General features: G+C 36.8%; 1 protein-coding gene across 7 annotated transcripts in view; it reads right to left on the bottom strand.

The window, feature by feature from the left end:
• Positions 1-19027, bottom strand: part of ARL15 (ARF like GTPase 15) — a 219082-nt gene that overhangs the window by 148468 nt on the left and 51587 nt on the right. Inside the window, exon 1 of one of the 7 annotated variants that reach the window (XM_084503122.1) lies at positions 2006-2096. The exons of the other annotated variants lie outside the window; for them this stretch is intronic. Within the exon in view, the coding sequence (XP_084359248.1) occupies positions 2006-2008 (3 nt within the window). The 5' untranslated portion in view covers positions 2009-2096. Of the gene's footprint in view, positions 1-2005; positions 2097-19027 lie in introns of those variants that run through there. 7 annotated transcript variants of the gene reach the window in all.

The raw sequence follows: 19027 nt of genomic DNA on the forward strand, positions 1-19027 counted from the left end.
AAAGAATTCTGCTGCCTGGAACATTTAAAACCAGACTGCCTTCCAACTCTACAAAATGAAGTAAAAATTACACTGATGTTGGCAGAGGCACAAATGGGAGATCTAAGGGGTATGCTCTACTATCAGTTCATGGCATACTTGGATTTGAAGTACTACATAGTCATCGGCAATGGGTATTTCTTATTCTTTAGGCTCTCTTTGAATGTTTTCATTCTTACATGCTTTTTTTCATTTTACTATCACAATATACAACTATCACAACATACTATATTTACAAAAATAAGAACCTCTAAGAAGATATGTATTTTGACCAGAAGACCTAGGGAATAGGAAATATGTAGTAACATATACAGGAACTTCTCTTCCTCTCCTGTATAGCAGAAGTTTTACTTGGCTAGCACAGCACATTACTACTGTGGGAGGAAACAGGAGACGAACCTAAACAAAAACCATTAATCCAAAATATACAATTGGAGGAAGGCATACAAATCTTAAGTACCATTAAAAATTCGTCAAATTTTAATCAATGACAGCTTCTTTGAACATAAAAGTTTTTGCCTTGACCAAACTCTGAGGAAGTTATCTTTGAAAAACTTCAGCCATTTAGAACACCTCATGCTCCAACACAGGTATTTTGCATTTTTAAACTCTCCAGCTGCAAGGTTTTGGGGTTGTTTTTGCTTGCTTGGTTTTGGGTTTTGTTTTATCTTGTTTTCCTGGTTAAGTATCTCTATCTCCCACCAAGTTTCTCAATTGTCAGGAAACTGTTTTCTAATGAAGACCTCTGTATTTATTGGTTGTTTTGTACTTTAGTTCTGTAAAATCAGAACTGTCCAATTTGTCACTGCTGATCATACATGGATCAAGGACTACAGCCTTTAAACTGTCTCGAAGAGAAATCAAACGGGAGCTCTGCTTGTAGTCCTTGAATATCTGGGGAACATAATTTGAGATGGGGATTCTCAGTTGACAGGAAAAAGAACGGACCGTATAGAGGCAAGACAACTGTAAATATAAGCTGTGTTCATAGGCTTGCACCATTAAAACAAAAACAAAACAAACAAAAAATCCCATACCATTCTTGTTCAAACAAGAATTTGTTTAATAAATACTGACCAAAACCTCTTCATCTATTTAAGTCAGGTTAAAAAAAAAAAAAAAAAAAGGAAAGAAAGGAAACGGTAAAGAATTATTTTGTAGATAAATTCTGGACACTCTTAAAGGTTAAGCTGCCTCTCAGAGGTCACAGCTGGATTTTAACTTTTGTAGGGGAGAAAAATGGGAGCTGGCAAGAAAAAGGTTTATTTTTCATTAAAAAACAGACTATCAAGGCCTTACTCTTGAGACAGCCTACCACACATCTATGCCTATTCACAGGCAGGTCAGCATACCCTCTTTCCAGCAGAGACAACCCAAACTAACAAGTTTCTGCTAGTGTAACTACAACCACTTCTTATTAGTTAAGAGGCATGAGATACTTCAAGCCACACAAAGGTATTACTATGCCAGATTTTTATTTTTATTTTTGTGGCAAAAAAAAACTGCTTTTAGTCTCAGAGCTACTGCAAATCTCCTTTGGTGATTCAGAATCTTTCATCCTTGCATAGGTGCAAGTACTTTGCATTACAGCAAGCACTTTTATAGGGAGCAAACATCCACAGCCTGACACCTTCGTGTGCTTTCCTAATGCTACTGCATTTACTGACAAGTTGTTGGGTGTCTGTCTTTCAGGTAATAATTACACAGTACTTCTATAAAAATTTTCTTAAGTTAAAAAGGCAACAGGTTGCTGCTTAAGAATATCTCATGTTGGTGAAATATAATCATAAATCCAAGCAGAAATAAACTCAACATGTAATTCAGATAACTGAGCACAGCTCTTTGGTGCTCAGTCCCTTGTCTTCTTTAATGCACAGCTGTAAGAGATTTAATATTTATTTTAAGGAGGCTGCAGACACCTCAGTAAAAATTGACTCACTGCTGCTTACTGGAACAAAAATTTTACCATTCAATCTAGATCAGTGTAAATCTTGCCAAGTTGGGAAACTCCTCCTTCCACTGGCGAGAGAGAAAATTTCACCAACAACCAGGGAGCACTGCAATAATGATGAGATTCTATCAGTGAAACATAAACAATCTGGAGTTGGTGGCATAATTCAGAGTAAGACAATGAATAAAAACAGGCTTAAGAAATGGAAGATGGCTGGTTTTAAGACTAAGACATACAATCAGTTGTAAAAGTAGAATTTAACTCAACCTTTTTTATCTTTTTTTTTCTTTTTTTTTTTTTTTACACTTGCTTCCCTAATTAAAGACTGACATAATAGGTCTGTGATTTTTTTTTTTAAAGGAAGTTTGATATATACATATATCAAACATATGATATACAACAGCTTTTACTGAAAGGCCATTAAGTAATGGCCAGTCACCTACTCTACTATAAGATCAGTATTTTTGAAACGTAAGGATTGTATACAGAGTATGAGAAGAGATGCACATAGTTCTTCTCATGCCATAGGGATTTTTCACTTAAGAGGAACCATTTATAGCTCAGAAGCATTTCTCCAAAGCAATTTTTAACAATGAAGAAAGACGATAAGGTACAGAACATACCATACCACTTTACAAAGAGTGCATAACTCTGATTATGTTATTCAGTAATAAAATTCAGAAGTCTAAGATTTGAAAAGAAAAACTGCAGTAAAACGTCAAACACAGATCATAATACTGATGACAAACACCAGAAGTATTTTACTTTCCTAAATATTAATAACAGTCTTATTTATTTGAATAAATATTTGAGTAGTCACGTTTTTTCATCCTTGCAACAAATTTTTAAGCTTGCATCATTGACTTTATTGCTACAAAAGCATACAATCACAAATTATACCCTATAGAGATCAGTGTTTAATCAGGACGAAATGACAAGCTATAAAAGTAGAGAAAGAGACATTAAAAAAAATATTTCAGGACAAATGTCCTATCAAAAGCATTCATACAATTAAGAGACATTAACCATTGTTTCCTAGTGGGCTGTAAAAGATCCTCACCTTACACCTAGGTAGCATCATTGTGAACACAGGTAAACCTTCACCTATTCTTGTTTCCTTCTCATTTTCATGCAGTTAGTTATAAAGCTGAAATAAACAAGAAAAAGCATGCTGTTCACTGTTCTCTGGCAAGAGAGAAAATTTCTGGTGCCTGATGTAAAGTATGAGCCTTGGTCGTTTCTGTCTCCCGCAACGGAAGAACTGATGTACCTGCAAATTATGTCACAGCACTACCTTCACCTTTAAAATGCCATGGAAATCAAACTAAAAAACATAGAGCAATAATATTGTATATATGTATATATATATTTATATATATGTATATATATATATATTTAAAAAGTGCCTGACCACTGCACAAACCTCATCCAGTCAGGCACAATGCTGAAGCAGAAATTCTCCTCCCACTCGTAACTATACTGCTTAAATCTTAAACTTTACCTCAACAGCTTCTGTTTTCTTGTTGAACTTCCTAAATTCCTTAGTAAAGGAAATTTAAAAAGCTCAGATCTTTTAAGCAATCAAGTGTACTCTCTAAACCCGGAGATATTTTGATGGAAAAGAACAGAATACTCAACCAGACACTTCAACATCCAGCAAAACATACGTAATTTATGGGAGCATATGTTTATTGAAGTTCACAAATCTAAATACATTTTCCTAAGAAAACGTGAAAGGCCTTTGATTATTATGTTGCAAACTGTGCATTCTGCATTTAATGTGCCATTGCCCAATTCTTTAAATTGAGAAACTACAATGAATTGGCTTAAAAAAACAAAACAAAATAAACAAACAAAAAAAAACCTTTATTCTTAGAAACAAAGCAGCAAATTTTATTAAACCTATTTTTACATCTAGCTATCCTCACAAAGCTGAGGATAATGTAATTCTGAATAGGATGTAAATGTCAGCCAAAAGCTGAAAAAAAATAATAGGAGTAGGTGCAGGAAAGGGAAAAACAAAGTTGTTATTAATGTATTACTTCTACTGAAATACCACTGAAGTCCAGTGTGATCCAAACCACACCATACTGTGAGCAAAACAGCAAAGACCAAGTCCCATAAGCTACAGAGAAGTAACAACTACACAGCATTTTTATCATATTTTTGTTGTTGTTGTTCAGACCTGGAATTTGGTTTTGGTACAGATTCAACCTTCTTTGTTCAAAAGAAAAGAAGTTCCTTGGCATAGCGACATGGTCTAATAATAATAATTTCAGTGCTAGTTTTCTAGCATAACTAAGATGTCCATCTAGCACAAATACACTACAGTCATTTAAAATAGCTTATTGTTCAAGTACACAACTAAGCTGAGAAGTCTCGTATTTGACTCTTATCCGTAAGCAGGAATCAAAATGTACTATTTAGCTGCAGTTTAAATATTTGAAGATTTTTCAGCTGGGGACATTTTGCACCCTTAAATAGTAAAAGCTGTTAAGCCGTTTCCCATTAAAAATCCTAGAAAAATAACCTTTACAAATAAAATGAAGATAAAGTTCTAGGAGACCATAAATTGACTTGAAAACGTTCACTGAAAAAAAGCATATTGACAGCAGCAAGCAAAGTGTTAAATAGTATGAAACCAGGTAAATATTTTTTCACTAAGCGTCCATATGAAGTCCATAGTATAAACACTAAAATCTACTTGGACTTCCAGGCAAACATAAGTATTTTAATGACAAATGTATCATGAGTCTTCTTCCTGCTGTCTACCACTTTTCTCTTCTGCTTAGCCTTACATTCCAGCCTAATAGCAACATATTTTCTACTCCAATCAACCATACTATTCAGTGGTATTTCCTAGAAAAAATTTTCTTCTGTCAGATAAATAGAGAAGAAAATCCTTCAGGGACAGCTTGATATACCACAGATTCCAGTTGAAATAATACTGAAACGAGAAATTAAGAATTTCCTTAGTAAACCCACTAGCACAAAAAATGGGGTAAAACCATAGGCATTTCAGCAAAACTCAATTCTACCAAGCATGCAACTTGAATTTCACTCCATAATTTTCAATAATGGATTCAGAAGGAGCAGAAAAGTCACGCTGTGTGAAAGGCTGACTGTAATAAAATAAACTGAAAAAGTCTATACACAAAAAACAGTATGGGATTGCACTACTACATGATCATGTATGTTTCAATTGGGAAAAAAAAAAAAGCCAGCTAATAAGTGGAATTGTAGAAGAGTGGAGTCCTTTTCATTATTTTCTAGTTACAATCATTTAGTGGTACCTGACCAGAAAAAAGCAGTGACAAAAACTTTACTGTGCAAGTGACACACACAATTCTATTCAGGGTAAATAAAGACATTCTTTCTTTGAGACACTAATATACTTCCATGCATCAACGATTAAACACTCCATTTAAATTAAAAATTTCAGAGCAACTCATTTATCAGTATGCTCATTCTGCATTGCCCACATTTTCAGGAATTAGACCTGCACATTTTCCCATTTTTACACATGTTCAAAGAATTTAACATTATTTGACTGTCATCAATGAGTTAAGATTTTTGGCAGGCCATCCTCGGTAATAGCTTTGAATTTCCTTTAAGTGGTTATTGTGGAAGACTTATTTTAACTGGAATTAACACTACCTTCTAGCTCAGACACAATCTAAACTTTTTTTTTTTTTTTTTTTTTTTGCATTGCTAGCATGCCAAGTAAAGGACAATGTGGTATTTGCTTAAGGTAAATTAAAATGCATTACATGTTACACATACTGGACATTCTTTTGATCTTAATTTGAAACTATTAATCCTTCCAAAGCAGAGTAAGACTGTCTCCATATGCTTGGTTTGTGTGCTTTGCATCTCTGGTCAGCACAGTAAGAGATCCAGAAAATTTTAGAAGAAATTCCTTGCCAGTGACAATAGAGCAAAAAAACAAGCAAGATCTCCAACACTTAAAATTCCACAAATGCTAACCATATTTAAAAACTAATACCAGTCTCACTCTGTATTTTAAATTTCTGCAATATTCATTAGTTTCATTGTAAGAAGCATCATAAGGAAAAGACTCATCGTCTTGTAACGTTTCCTGTGTTGGATGTACTTCGACCTACTTCGATACTGTAGAATATAGAGGGATTTAGTTGATCTTCCCAGAAAGAATCTCAGTAAATGCAACTATTTCAGAGACTCATTAACTGCTTATTAAAATGTCTTCATTACTGATATCTTAAGACAGTTAAAAACAAAATACTGACTGCATGGATTTCTTTTTGAAGAATTTCTTTACTTAGTTTTGCCATTAAAAGTCGAAACTTTTAAAAACATGAAAAATCGTGCAGGTTTGAGCTATTTTACATTGTTTATCATGTGGCAGAAGTTTTGGACATACCCTTTAGCATTTCATACTCATTGGGTTAGGCATTCTCCGCATCATGAATCTTACTCTTTGACATGTAACTTTGCCCATCCTCAACACATGGAACTAGGGAGCTTTTGAACGATGTAAAGTTCACTCAGAAAACTGAGCAAGCTTAGGAAATATTCAGTATCATTAGGGTGAGATCTTCTGCAGTACTTCAGGGGCTTTCCATACATAATCTAGAAATACTTTTCTCTCTACCAGCTGAGGCAATTACAGAATCTTAAAATCTCCTAAAAAAAAAAAAAAAAAAAAAAAAAAAAAAAAATCTTAAAACACTGCAGCAAGTTTCTACCACTTTTTCTAAACTTATATATAGCCTAATAACATGGGAAATTGCGCTTCCTTCACCTGAGTCAATGCTTCCATCTGAATACCCCGAGAAAAATGTTTCACTATTGCAAGACTGCTATTTCCCTGTTGTGGTTATCCTGCAGTCACATTATGTCATTTTAAGCTGTAGTGCACAGTAAGGACCAAGTGCTCCTTTTCAGCACCTACACGTAAATGGGGTCCACCAAAACCAACTGTACATGTGAGGCAGAGGAGGCCTCCTACACCTTACCTATGGTGTAGCCTCATTCCTTTGGGCAGGCAGGGGGCTGGTGGTGGTAGTGTTGCTTTTCTGTTGGCAGGGTCTTTTTTTTTTTTTTTTTTAATTATTTCGCAATAGCCAATTTTAGACACCAGTAGGCTGAGGCTTCCAGATCAGACTACTGAAAGGACTGCCACACCCTGAAAAGTGGAGGAGGGTTTTTTTGTTTTGTTTTGTTTTTTAATTGGGAACTATTTGTAGTACTCCTGGATGCTTACATAGTAACAGTAGCTAAAAACCCTTGCCATCTTTGGCTGTCCTAGAGACTGCACCCCTTCTCAAGGAATGTGGATTCAAGCATAGTTATCCATGTATTCATCACCTCCAGGCCGAGTATCACCACGCGCTACACCCCGGGGATGAGACGTTTCAACTGAATCAACAGGCAGAGCACTCGGCTAAACAGCGCGTGGAGATTGCTCATCTGCGCCAGGCTGGCTTCTGGTCTATTACCAGATTCTTTCCAAGATCTGCTTCTTGATTTCATGCTAATTAATGGGAGTGGATCCATTTCTCCATGAATTTCTGTGATGATGGCAGTTGAGAGATCACTAGTATGGGCCAAGTCAGGGGAGTGAGTCTCATTTCCACAGCAGCTGACTTCAGCAATGAAATTCTTGTGGTGTTCTCTCAACCACAAAACAATTATTAGTTCAGCAAAATTTCATTTGCGATAGCATTGTGATTATAGGAATAGTTTCAATGCCTACAAAGAGAAGAATGGAAATCACCATCTCAGAGTACTATACCCCATTTCACTAGGCATTCATATCACATTACTGCATATTTTGGGCATGTATGCCTGCAACATTTTTGTCTGAATGAAAAACAGTATTTAAGAAGTTGTGTAGAAAGCTTATGAAAGACACAAAAAATGCTTCCTCATATAGAAGACCATGGAGGGGCCAAAAAAGAACATAACAGATTTCTTTCGCCCATTTCTATAGTTTGCCAGTTGGAAAGTAGCTAATACAACACAGGTTAAAAAAGAAAAATCAAAGCAGAGACCATTCCACAATTTACATTCCCCATGTCCCCTCACCCCTTTCACCTCCCCCCCCCCCTTTCCAGCTGGTCCTAGTTTTCTGCTTTATTACAGAAGCTACTCACTTCAATAAACTTCACTTTTGTTAATCAATTCTTGTATTAAGATTTATTTTTCAGCCTTGATACCAGATTTGTAATACTTGCAATTCATATGCAGCTCTACATGCAAAGAACGCTATTGTACCACTGCAGAAAAACAATTACCTTGCACAGATTTTCGAAAATAGTCATTGTAGATTCTGTGCAATATTTCAAAAACTCCACTGCATCTGGACCAGGCACAGGAAGAGAATGCAATGTTATACTTTTCAAAAGCTGGGTTTTACTGTTTTAGAAATAAAACAAGTCATGTACATTACAGAGCCACAGTGGGCCTAGACAGCTTAACTGAAAACACCAAGCTACACACTAACAAGTGATACTTGAGCCCTTTCAGTAACATAAAAAGAAGCAAATATGAATTAGGAAGTAGATTCTTACTACTCCCTTACATTACACAAATGTGTGATGCAAGTCAGCCTAAATTAACTAACCTATGTTTGAAAATTTACTGAGTGCTTATTTACCTAAACTGCTTTTAAATCAATTTTAATTAAGCTGTAACATGTGCTCAGGCTAGGCTGTAGCTCAGCACGTACTCACTACCAAGAAAAAAAAAAAAAAAAAAAAAAAAAAAGCATAAGGAAACAAAACAGAAATCTATGAAGATCTTGAAAACACCACTTATCCACTTGATAGCAATTAGAGAAAAATCTACCTGGAGAGCAGAAGGAATTAAGACATCTGTTTTCATACAGTTGATTATTTTACCATGAAATTGAGGCTGCCCGGCTATGTGAAGATAGCAGCATACTAACATGTTGCTGTCTTCTGGTTCTGTAGGCTTTTTAGCGTCTTTGTTGATGCCCTGAAGTTTCCTATTTGAAATGTGAAATTAAGATCAGTCAGTCTCACAACTCAGAGCCCTAAATGCAGCAGCATATTAAAAAAAAAAATTAAAAAAAATCTTGATTTCCCTTTGTTATTTACAAAAGCACTACGATTCCCCACTTTCAGAACAGGCATTTGTTAATGCAAATGCATCAGGCATCACACTTTCGCCATATGTTTCAGACTACAATATTGCCAAAAGTACATATTTCTGTTTGTTCAAATGTATTTTGTACTTATACTGCATGTGGCATAAAGAAAGTGCCAACTCTCAAAAATCATATTGCAGCCTAAGCTGCACCCTCTGCTAAGAGAAATCTCATTTATAAAATCTAACAAGACCACAGCAGTACAAACACAGAATAATCTTCCAGACAATCTAAAGCTATTGAGATATCCGGATAAATGTAGTGGGAACTTTCAGAAGAGATACTTGCAGCTGTAAATGCAGAGAGGACAAGAAACAATGGACAAATTGAAACCCGAGAGGTTCAGACTGGATATAAGAAAATACTTTTTCCCCAAGGGAACAACAGTCCAGCAGTGGAACATGTTGCCCAGAGGCTCTGCAGTCCTTATCTTTTGAGGTTTCTTCCCCTTGGTTTTCAAAACCAGAACTGAAGTGGATAAAACCTTGAGCAACCTGGTCAGACCTCAAGCTGACACACACACACACCCCACTATTTTGACCATGAAGCTGGATTATAGATCTTCCAAGATCCCTTCCAACCTCAACTCCTGTGAACATAGTACAAATTCTACAGAGCTCTCCTCTGATCTTTCATCTATGCGAGACATCTACGTGACAACATTTTCCAACAAATACAGTAATTGATAGTGTCCTTACACAGCTACCATTGATGGAGAAAAATAAAATACAAAATAAAATCAAAGAAGGTTGAGCAGCTTATTGATTTGGGCAGACTCCCACAGTCTACTGGCTCCAGTGTAGGCATGTTTATTCACTGTCAGTTTTGCCCAGGTGCTCAGACCTAAGCACCCACATCAGCTTAGTCACAGGGTGAGTAGCCACTGCCCAAGTTACTGTTCCTTTACCAGTGAAAGCATTTCTAGAGATGTATCACAATGGTGTTGTGTTTTTTTTTTTTTCCCCTTTGTTTTTACGGTAAGGGGGAAAGAGAAGCCTCCCACACTAACTGGAAAGGAATCATCAAGCATCTGTCTGGGCTTCTGGGGGAGCTGTGGGACAGCTCTGAAGGATTGCCAGATTTATTCTGTATCCTCGTTTGCAGGGTGGGCAGGTTGCCAGCCCGAGTTAAAACAATACCTGAGGTCTAGTTTATATTCCCAGCTGGGCCAGCTAGCTAGGATTTAAAACACTTGTAAATTTGGGTGTGAGGGCTGTGTGCGTTGACAAGGGAATTAGGCTGTGGTACTAGAAAACTCTTATTTCAATTCAGCATCCACTCAGGCAGCTCCACTGCTCCTCTCACCCTGTTTTCCCCTGGGTGAGGGCAGAGAAGAGCAGCGAGGGGCTGGGACAGCAATGTCAGCCTGCAGAGAGAGGTGGTGCTGGGATGCTAGGAGCATGGAGGGCAAAGTTCCATGAGCGTCTTTGTGCTGGCAGGGTCAGGATGTTCTTACAATTGGTAAAAATCAGATCCATCTCTCAGCTACCTGCCTGCTGTTCACCACTTACCACACTCCTCTGCCTCCACTCCTCATGCAGTTTCCACAGATTGTTTTCCCCTCCCAAGTCACAACTTACTCACTTTGCTTTGGGAAGAAAGGGGAGATGACACCACGTTCTTTCTTAGCTCATCATCTGCCATCAAAATCTCCCCCAAAGAAGATGGCAGTGACTCTCCCAAACACAAAGCCCATCAAAATATCCTAACGTGTGCTACTTGCACACCTCCCGTGGCAGGCCATGCTGGTGGCCATCTCTGTCCCAAAGAACACACTGTAAGGGGGATGCCCAAAAGAGCCTCATTCTGCTGCGTATCTCTGCCCATTACAACAGCACGCAGGCCAGCAGCTCCTCAGCTTTTCTTCTCTGCTTCAGCTGCGTGCTCATGGTGCAGATACTTTGCCACTATGGCACCACGGGTCTTTCACTCACAGAATTAATGATGTTTTGTAACGCACCAACCTACAGCACTTACACGTGTGCAGACAGTGCAACATAAAGTCTTCGTTGGGGTCCTAGCCAGGCCAAGTGTGTTATTAGCCCCTCTACTACCTTCCCTAAGTTTAGGCTACCCTAAAAACATACTTTAGGGAAATAAGGAAAATAAATCATATACCTTTTAGCTCATCTCTAATAAATTCATTTTTAATAAGCAAGAAAGTTTTGTTCCTATCAGTAAGTCATATACACTGAAGTAATGTTTCTATAAATAATCTATTGTCCTCCTGGAGAAGTAATGATTCTCAAAAACTTAAACTGGCCATATAGTATCTTGTAGTTGATTGAGACAAATTAAGACAGCATAAAAAAAGAAAGACTTCATCCCAGGTTTTCACCGTATCAAACTAAAACCAGAAGTATGCTAAAAGGAAAGTCTCAATTCTCAAACTTCAAAGAAAAATATCTCATGTAAAGCCTCCAAGGCCAGGTAAGGTTTTCTAATGCTGCTTGAATAAGAAATAAAAAGTTAAAAATTCCGACTCAACTGTTAAAATGCTGTATTGTGCTAATTTTCACTTCATACAGAAAATTTACCAACTAAAATATCTCAGTGTATCATATGCTTATTCTGATAGAGTCAGACTACAAGAAGAAAAATCAAAACCAAAGAAGTCTGTCTTGCTCTACCTACAGAAAGAAGACAATGCTGTATCCTCCCTCCACTGAGGTATGAAAAGATACTATGCGGAGACAAAGTTTGACAAACTGTTCTTCCCAGCAGTCATAGATAACATCCCTAAGATTTTTATTTTTTTATTTTTTTTAAAGAGAGGAAAAACAAGAACAGCTCTCCACACTCTCTTCATAAAGGAAATGAGTTCTTATTCTGCTGTTAAAGATTTACTTCTCTGATATCTTGAGTTCCTTTCACTGAAATACTTGCACAGAAGAAAGTTGTGTAACAGTGAAAGATGTTCAGCACACATAAATCACAGAAATCTATCCAATAAACAAAGATTACACCATCACAATCTCTGATCACAGATTTGTGAAGAATGAACTAGCCGATTTTTGCAAGATACGCTGCCGCTGTGTAACAGGGAGGTTGTGAGCCCCTAAAAAAGACGGCACAGGGAGCACATGTGTGCTTCTCAAGGATTGTGAACTGCCTTCTGGAGAACCGGCTCTGACTTCCTGGAGCTGCCTCTTGTCAATGAACGTATCAGACATATTTACTTTCTTCCAGTGTCACAAAGCTCCCTTCAAACAAGGCAAACAGCAAGAGCAGAGAATTAAGCTGTCTAGAAAATGGCTTTATATTTGATCAAATTCTTGTTCTTATTCATGATCAGTGGTAATTATTCTCATTTATAGCAAATAGGGTAGAGACTTTCCAAGGCACGTAACATAGAAAGACTTGCAAATCAGTTCAAGTGTTTTGTAAAATTGGTTCTTCATTAAGTGGTAGCATTCCCCAAATATACAGTTTACTATAACATCTGGATTGTTTCACCTGCCCATTACTCCCTTTGCTATTTCTGAAATATCCTCATAACAAGCAAACATTTTCAGAACATGCTCTGGCATGTTCAAGCCCACAGATCACCGCTGCAGTTCAGCTGTTTGAAAGATCCACAATCTCATTTCCACCATCAAGTGTATATGCATGTTCAGCTACCTCTACAAACTTCCATAACACTCCTGCTTAGCCTTGCCACCACAACACAAATTCTTAATGCCCTTAAAAACAGCAACAACAAAAAAAGCAAACAAAAAACACACCACGTTTGGCTTATTTTAAATATGCTCTTCTCAAAATTATCTCTTCCCTGGTCAACCATCAGTGGTTCTTACATTGCATAGTAGCTATGACCCCTACATTTGAGGTGGCATGATCAAAGGAGCCCTGGCCAGACTTGGAAAAACATTTCCACTGAGAATGGACATACTGCCTGTCAAAAGGTTATTCCCACTGTGTACGGGGAGCAGCTCATATTACTGCAGTGTAACATGAAAGTGCAAAATCTAGCCATAGTAATCCACATACATGTTTTTCTTTCCAAAAGGGGCATATGGGAGACACTGACTGGAACAGAACATCCGTATTATCATTTGAAGGGAGGGGATGGACGGGAAAGGGAAAGCTTCCTTAATCAATCCAGCTGTAGGAATCAGACTCTTAAAAAAAATACTTTAAAAATTCTGCCTCTTACCATAGTAATTACTTTTTTTTTTCTTTCAGTTAAAAATTTATTTATGCAAATACACATCTACATGTAGATAATCACACACATACACACGATCAGACTTTACACTCTGCGGAAGGCAAAATAACTTCGGAGGCGTAAATCTTAATGTCAATGACAGGAAGGCTTTGGTGAACCATTACCATAAATCTGACAAACGCTAATTTGATGGGTGGCTGTATCTGTCTGCTGCAAGACCAGTCTAGACAGTCTATTGAGAAATCCTAAAACACAACTGTTTGTTCCCTGTAACACCATCTGGATATGGCAATAAGAGCCGACCCAGTGCCATTCACACATGGATCAAAGCACATGCTAATGCCATCATGAAGTCATACACATAAAAAATTCAATCTGAGAACTCTATGCAATTTTCCTAAGTCCTCAGTGAGGAAACCTCAGACTTAGCGCAACTCAAGCTAAGTGCATGAAGAGGGGGAGAGGGTGGAAAAAAAGAAGAGAATATTTAATGAGCTTGGCCTTCCCGAGGAATGTTAGGCCACCCATTGTATTGGAAAAGGCTCATGTCACACTTCAGTCATGGCACCCATCAGGGTGCCCCTTTACAAAAATTGATCCGGAGGTTTTTGTAATTACCTGTTTCAAACAGAAAGAGTGCCCAGAAATACAAGAAGGTTTCCAAGGTGTAAATCTCGCGTTTTATTATTTAAGACAGAACTAGCAGAATTTTTAATATTGCAGACAATATTGAGAACCCCTCTCATTAAACTGCACTGTGGCACTAGATCAAAGCACCAAGGGCCCCCTATTGAACTTCTCTAAATATTACAAACATAAGAGCAAGTCTGGCTACGCAGAAACCAAATGTAAAGCCAATTTTAATTCTCCCTCCAAAAAACAAAACATGGCTTCCCATGATACAGCTTAAGAACTGTAGAGAAAGTACTATATAGCTATACTGAAAACTTAGATTGACAAAACTTGATCCACTCCAAAAAGAAGAAAAAAAAAAAAAAAAAAAAGCTACTGATTTATTTTTTTTCCTCTATAGCTCACAAGGATTTCTGCAGGGTGCTTTTAAAGTACTGCCAGTCAAGAGATCTTTTAATTTTTGTTTAATGTAATGCATTGTGTAACAAATTAAACAACCCACAAGACATTTGGCTTTGTAATAATATCCACCTTTTCATTCCCCTCCGCCCCCCGTAAAGTATCTGCTAATACTAAACTTCCTGTAAAAATTTCTTCGCAGCCTTTTGACCACTGAAACTGTATGTGCTATCTCTCATTTAACTTTGTCAAGTTTTTTTTACAAATCAATTTGTAAACGTTTATGACAAGCAGTCTTTAAGAATTTTGGAAAAACTATATTATGAAGCTAGTTTTGCTTTCTGTCTTGATCACCTTCACTATCAGCAAAGGCAGGTTATGACAAAGGTTTGATACAAGCTTTAAAAATTTGCAACCTATGATTTGAAAGCCCTTTTCTCTGATCTTTTCAAAGCAATCAAAATATTCATATACAAGTATTTCATATAGAAAATGTTACGGCAAGACCATAATTCTAGCTCCTCAAATACTTTTCTTTGTAAATTTAAAAATAACAACTGGCAAAATTTATTTTTGCCATCATAATCAGTTCAATGCAAGTTAAAAAACTATTAAAACTCAATTTTAAGAGTTTACAGTCTAATGCTAGCAACTTCCATATTCACAAAAACAGAAGTTACACATTAGCAAGTAGAGCTTGCTATAAAATACTGCATTCCTAATATGTTTCATAAAATGAATCTAGAAAAATAAACTCCTCAGTTCTTTCACAGAACCTGCAAAGATCCTGTAAGTCTACACATGCATGCACAAAGAAAAAAAAAAGTTAAAGGAACAATTTCTAAATACATTATTTAATAAAACTCTCAGTCTAGCCTGAAAAATAGATACTTTTATGAGTACAGTTACTAAGTCATAACAGTTCTACTCTGGTGCATCACAAATACAATTATACAGAAGTACACTCTACATTCCTCACATCTTCTGATTCAGTACTTCTATGGAAATTAAAAATTAAATTAAATTAATTAAAATTTAAAGGTCTAAGTTCTCTGCACAAGGGTCAATTCTAATAACTTTTTTTTAAAAAATGATATGGATTAAATTTATATTTTTTTCTAGTGGACTAACTCCAGGAAGAATTTTTATTTATTTATTTTTTCAATCGGATGACTTTAGGGCAAAAAAATTGATCAAGTAGTCTTTCCCTTCAAAGTGTGCTCATGGACAAACAGCAAAAAAAACCCTCCAGTTTCCGGTACTAGAAAAGCCAAGAGGGACTGGCTCCAATTTAAGACTCAAAAGACTGATAAACTATGAGTCATCAAGTTTTCAGACTGTAGAGATGTTTCAATATGGGGAAAGGGGAAATTTACAGGAATGCACCATGTATCACTAACCAAGTTATTTCTGCAAAAAGCAAATTCCCCTAGAGGAAAAAAAAAAAAAAAAAAAAAAAAGTTAGGAACATACATACTGCAGTGGCTTCTGATTAAATTTGAAATGGCATTAAGTGGTGTTACACTAACATTAGTTTTTTTTCCATCTATGAATTACATCCAGAACAGGTAACCAAAGAATACAAATGCACTTAGCATCTATTTATAAAATACCTATACAATCATCCCCTTGCTCCAAATTTCAACACGGATAATAGTCTTTAGAGAACTGACCTACTTCTAGATAGAGTGGTATTTAACCTAACTATTCGTGTTTCAACAGCAGACGTATAGTGAAGGGTATGTTACACAGGACTTAACATTTCTGATAATACACATTCAAGCAGTGCAACAGGACAGCACTGCCATCTACTGTTGACAGCCACACCAGAAGCCTTTCATAATCTGACCTACCCTACAAGTCTCTGACTTGAAAACACCACCTCTCCTAACCAGCACACGAGACAGTGAAGGATCGAAGACTGAGCCTTGAAAAGACAGTATCAAGAGATGCACCCGCATCAGTACACTATTCGAGTAATTCTATAATTCTACAAAAAGAAAAGGGAATAAAAGAGAAGGGTTTTTTTGTTTGTTTGTTTTGTTTTTAACGTAATGCCTCTAAAGCACAGAAGCGAAGAGCAGGGCTAAAAGAGCTGTAACTGCTCCCACACGCAGCTCTTGCAGTGGCACATAGCACTCCGGGTCACAAGACAGCTGTAGAGTGCCCTCTTCTGCTTTCCCACAACATTGCTGTACCCTGTCTGGATACGGAGTCTTCCATGCACTTTTGCAGCATTTCCATTTTCTGTCGTTTTCAGGGTATAGACATTGAAGTATGTCAACAATAAATGTTTGTATCCTAAGAAGCTATCAATTTCCCCACATACAAACATTACATGGCCACCAAATTACATACCCACTGCTGTAAGCACAATCATTAATGTTTCCAATTTTAGCACAGCAAATGTATTTCTACCAAATGCTACAGACTCAAATTGTACCTCCATTTAAAATAAAGCTGGCAGATAAAACCATGCGCCAGCTAATAAAAAGATACATCATTTTGCTGCCTCAAAGAGCTGCTAGCAAGTTACTGATATGCCTAATTCATTTCAATCACAATTTTGATATGAGAACAAATTTAGTTTTTTAAAAAAGCACAAGTATTTATTTGTGCTGCTGACTTTCTCACAGAAATAAAAGAAGATTGTTTGCTTTAAGGGTTATATTTCATAATTCCACTCCAAAAGTGTTCTGACAATTAACAACAAACTTGGATCCCTTAGAAACCATTCACGTACCTACTTAAAAAAAAGAAGAGAGGGATGAGTGTCTTGTTAATGGATTGTACATTATAATCATAATGCTGAGACTACTGAAATTTAATATGTAAATGTGCTGAAGACAAATTAAACAACTCCATCATGAAAAACAAAAAAGTTATCGCTACTTTACAGGGTACAAACAGCCACGTAATTACTTCAATCATAAGGTAAGTGCCATGTAATTACAGTACAAAGTTATTTACGTCTCACAGATTACATGGCAATAAAAACAGGTTACCTGTTACCATATGTAGTAATTTGCATTTGACAGTGACAGCTGGCAGATGTTGAAGACAACTTTAATAAGGTCAGAATAACTGTGTGAAATTTATAATTGCAATATTGTAAAGCTACATACAGAGGATTTTCTTGGTTGTTTGTTTCTGTTGTGTCTTTTTTTTTTAAAAAAAAAAAAAAAACGCACTATCAAAATGTGAATGACCTTTCAGAAAGCACAGGTGCGGCTTTCACCTAAAGATCTGCAGAGATGTTTCATGTATGGTGGTCTTGAAACTTCTTAGACAAAACAATCTGTTATCAAAACAAAGCTAAAATATCAACATTAATTCTGGCTTTGTGAAACAATGGAGAGATCACCTTAAGATCTTTCCCTCTATTTTCCTTTATTTTATTTTTGAACCTGTAACTGCTTTTGCATGTTTCAGTGATACCTTTAAGATAACAGAAAGCTCTTCCGGAAGACCACTGTAGTCACTCTATTCACTCCATACTTGTAAAAACTTACTTTGTATAACCCACAAAAGCAAGTTATAGTTTTCTATCTATATTCTATACCTGGTAGGTGGAAATACAGCTGAATTGGAAAATAAAAAAGTACCAATTTTTATACAGTTCTGATCTTAAAGTGCTGACCACATTAATCAGTCTCTCTCAGGAGCAACAGATCTGGTAACAGGTTTTAATTTGCAAGCAACTAGACTATCAAATTCAGCCTTCAGAATACATCAGGAACAAAGAAATTAACTTCAGATGTCAGGTTGGTATATATAAATTAGTGGCTTTCTTAAATGACACATTCAGTTTTTGACTTGTAACCACCAATGAACAATAGCCAAGGCAAACACTATCTCTAAAGAAGCACTTTTAAAATTTTGATATAAAAAAAGCAAAATCTGGGAACTGTAATCTTGATGATGTTTCTCTTGGTAGTTTCCTCCTCCCACCCACCTTTTTGGGGTTTAATACCTACAGACAGCTGATCAGCTGTACACCTACCCTAAGTCATCTAATAACCAGAAATCTAGTTGTCTAGGTGCCCTTCAGAGCCAGTAAATATAGGCAGGCTGCATGAAAGCAAGACACCCCTCATTCTACAAGGGACAGCTAAAGACACAGCTCTACCTCTTCTACGTTTAGATTTAGTGGAAATCAATTCCACCTATATAGCCACTATAGTACAGAAACAGTTGTCAGCAAGATACTTATATGAGGTGAGATAGGCTATTTCATTTTTTCTTCGGCAAAAGATGTGAATTCATCTGTGGCAGCATGACAGAAATCTCTCTTCCTTAGAAGGCTATCAGTTGCCCCTTCAAAAGGTTAGGATTTCTGATTGAGAACTACTGAAGGGGAAGAAAAAAAAAAAAAAAAAGAAAAAAAACTTACAAAATATCAGGTAGCAGAATCAGAGAATGGCTGTGGTTGGAAGGGACCTCTGAAGATCATCTAGTCCAATCCCCCTGCCAAGCAGGATCACCTAGAGCACATTGCACAGGATGGCATCTAGGCAGGTTTTAGAGTATCTTCAGAGAAGGAGACTCCACAGCCCCTCTGAGCAACCTGTCCCAGTGCTCTGTCACCCTCACAGTAAAGAAGTGCCCCCTCAAATTCAGCTGGAAGCTCCTGTGCTTCAGTTCGTGTCCATTGCCTCTCGTCCTGTCTCTGGGCACAACTGAA

Source organism: Aythya ferina (assembly GCF_964211825.1).
Source record: "Aythya ferina genome assembly, chromosome: Z".
NCBI lineage: Eukaryota > Metazoa > Chordata > Aves > Anseriformes > Anatidae > Aythya > Aythya ferina.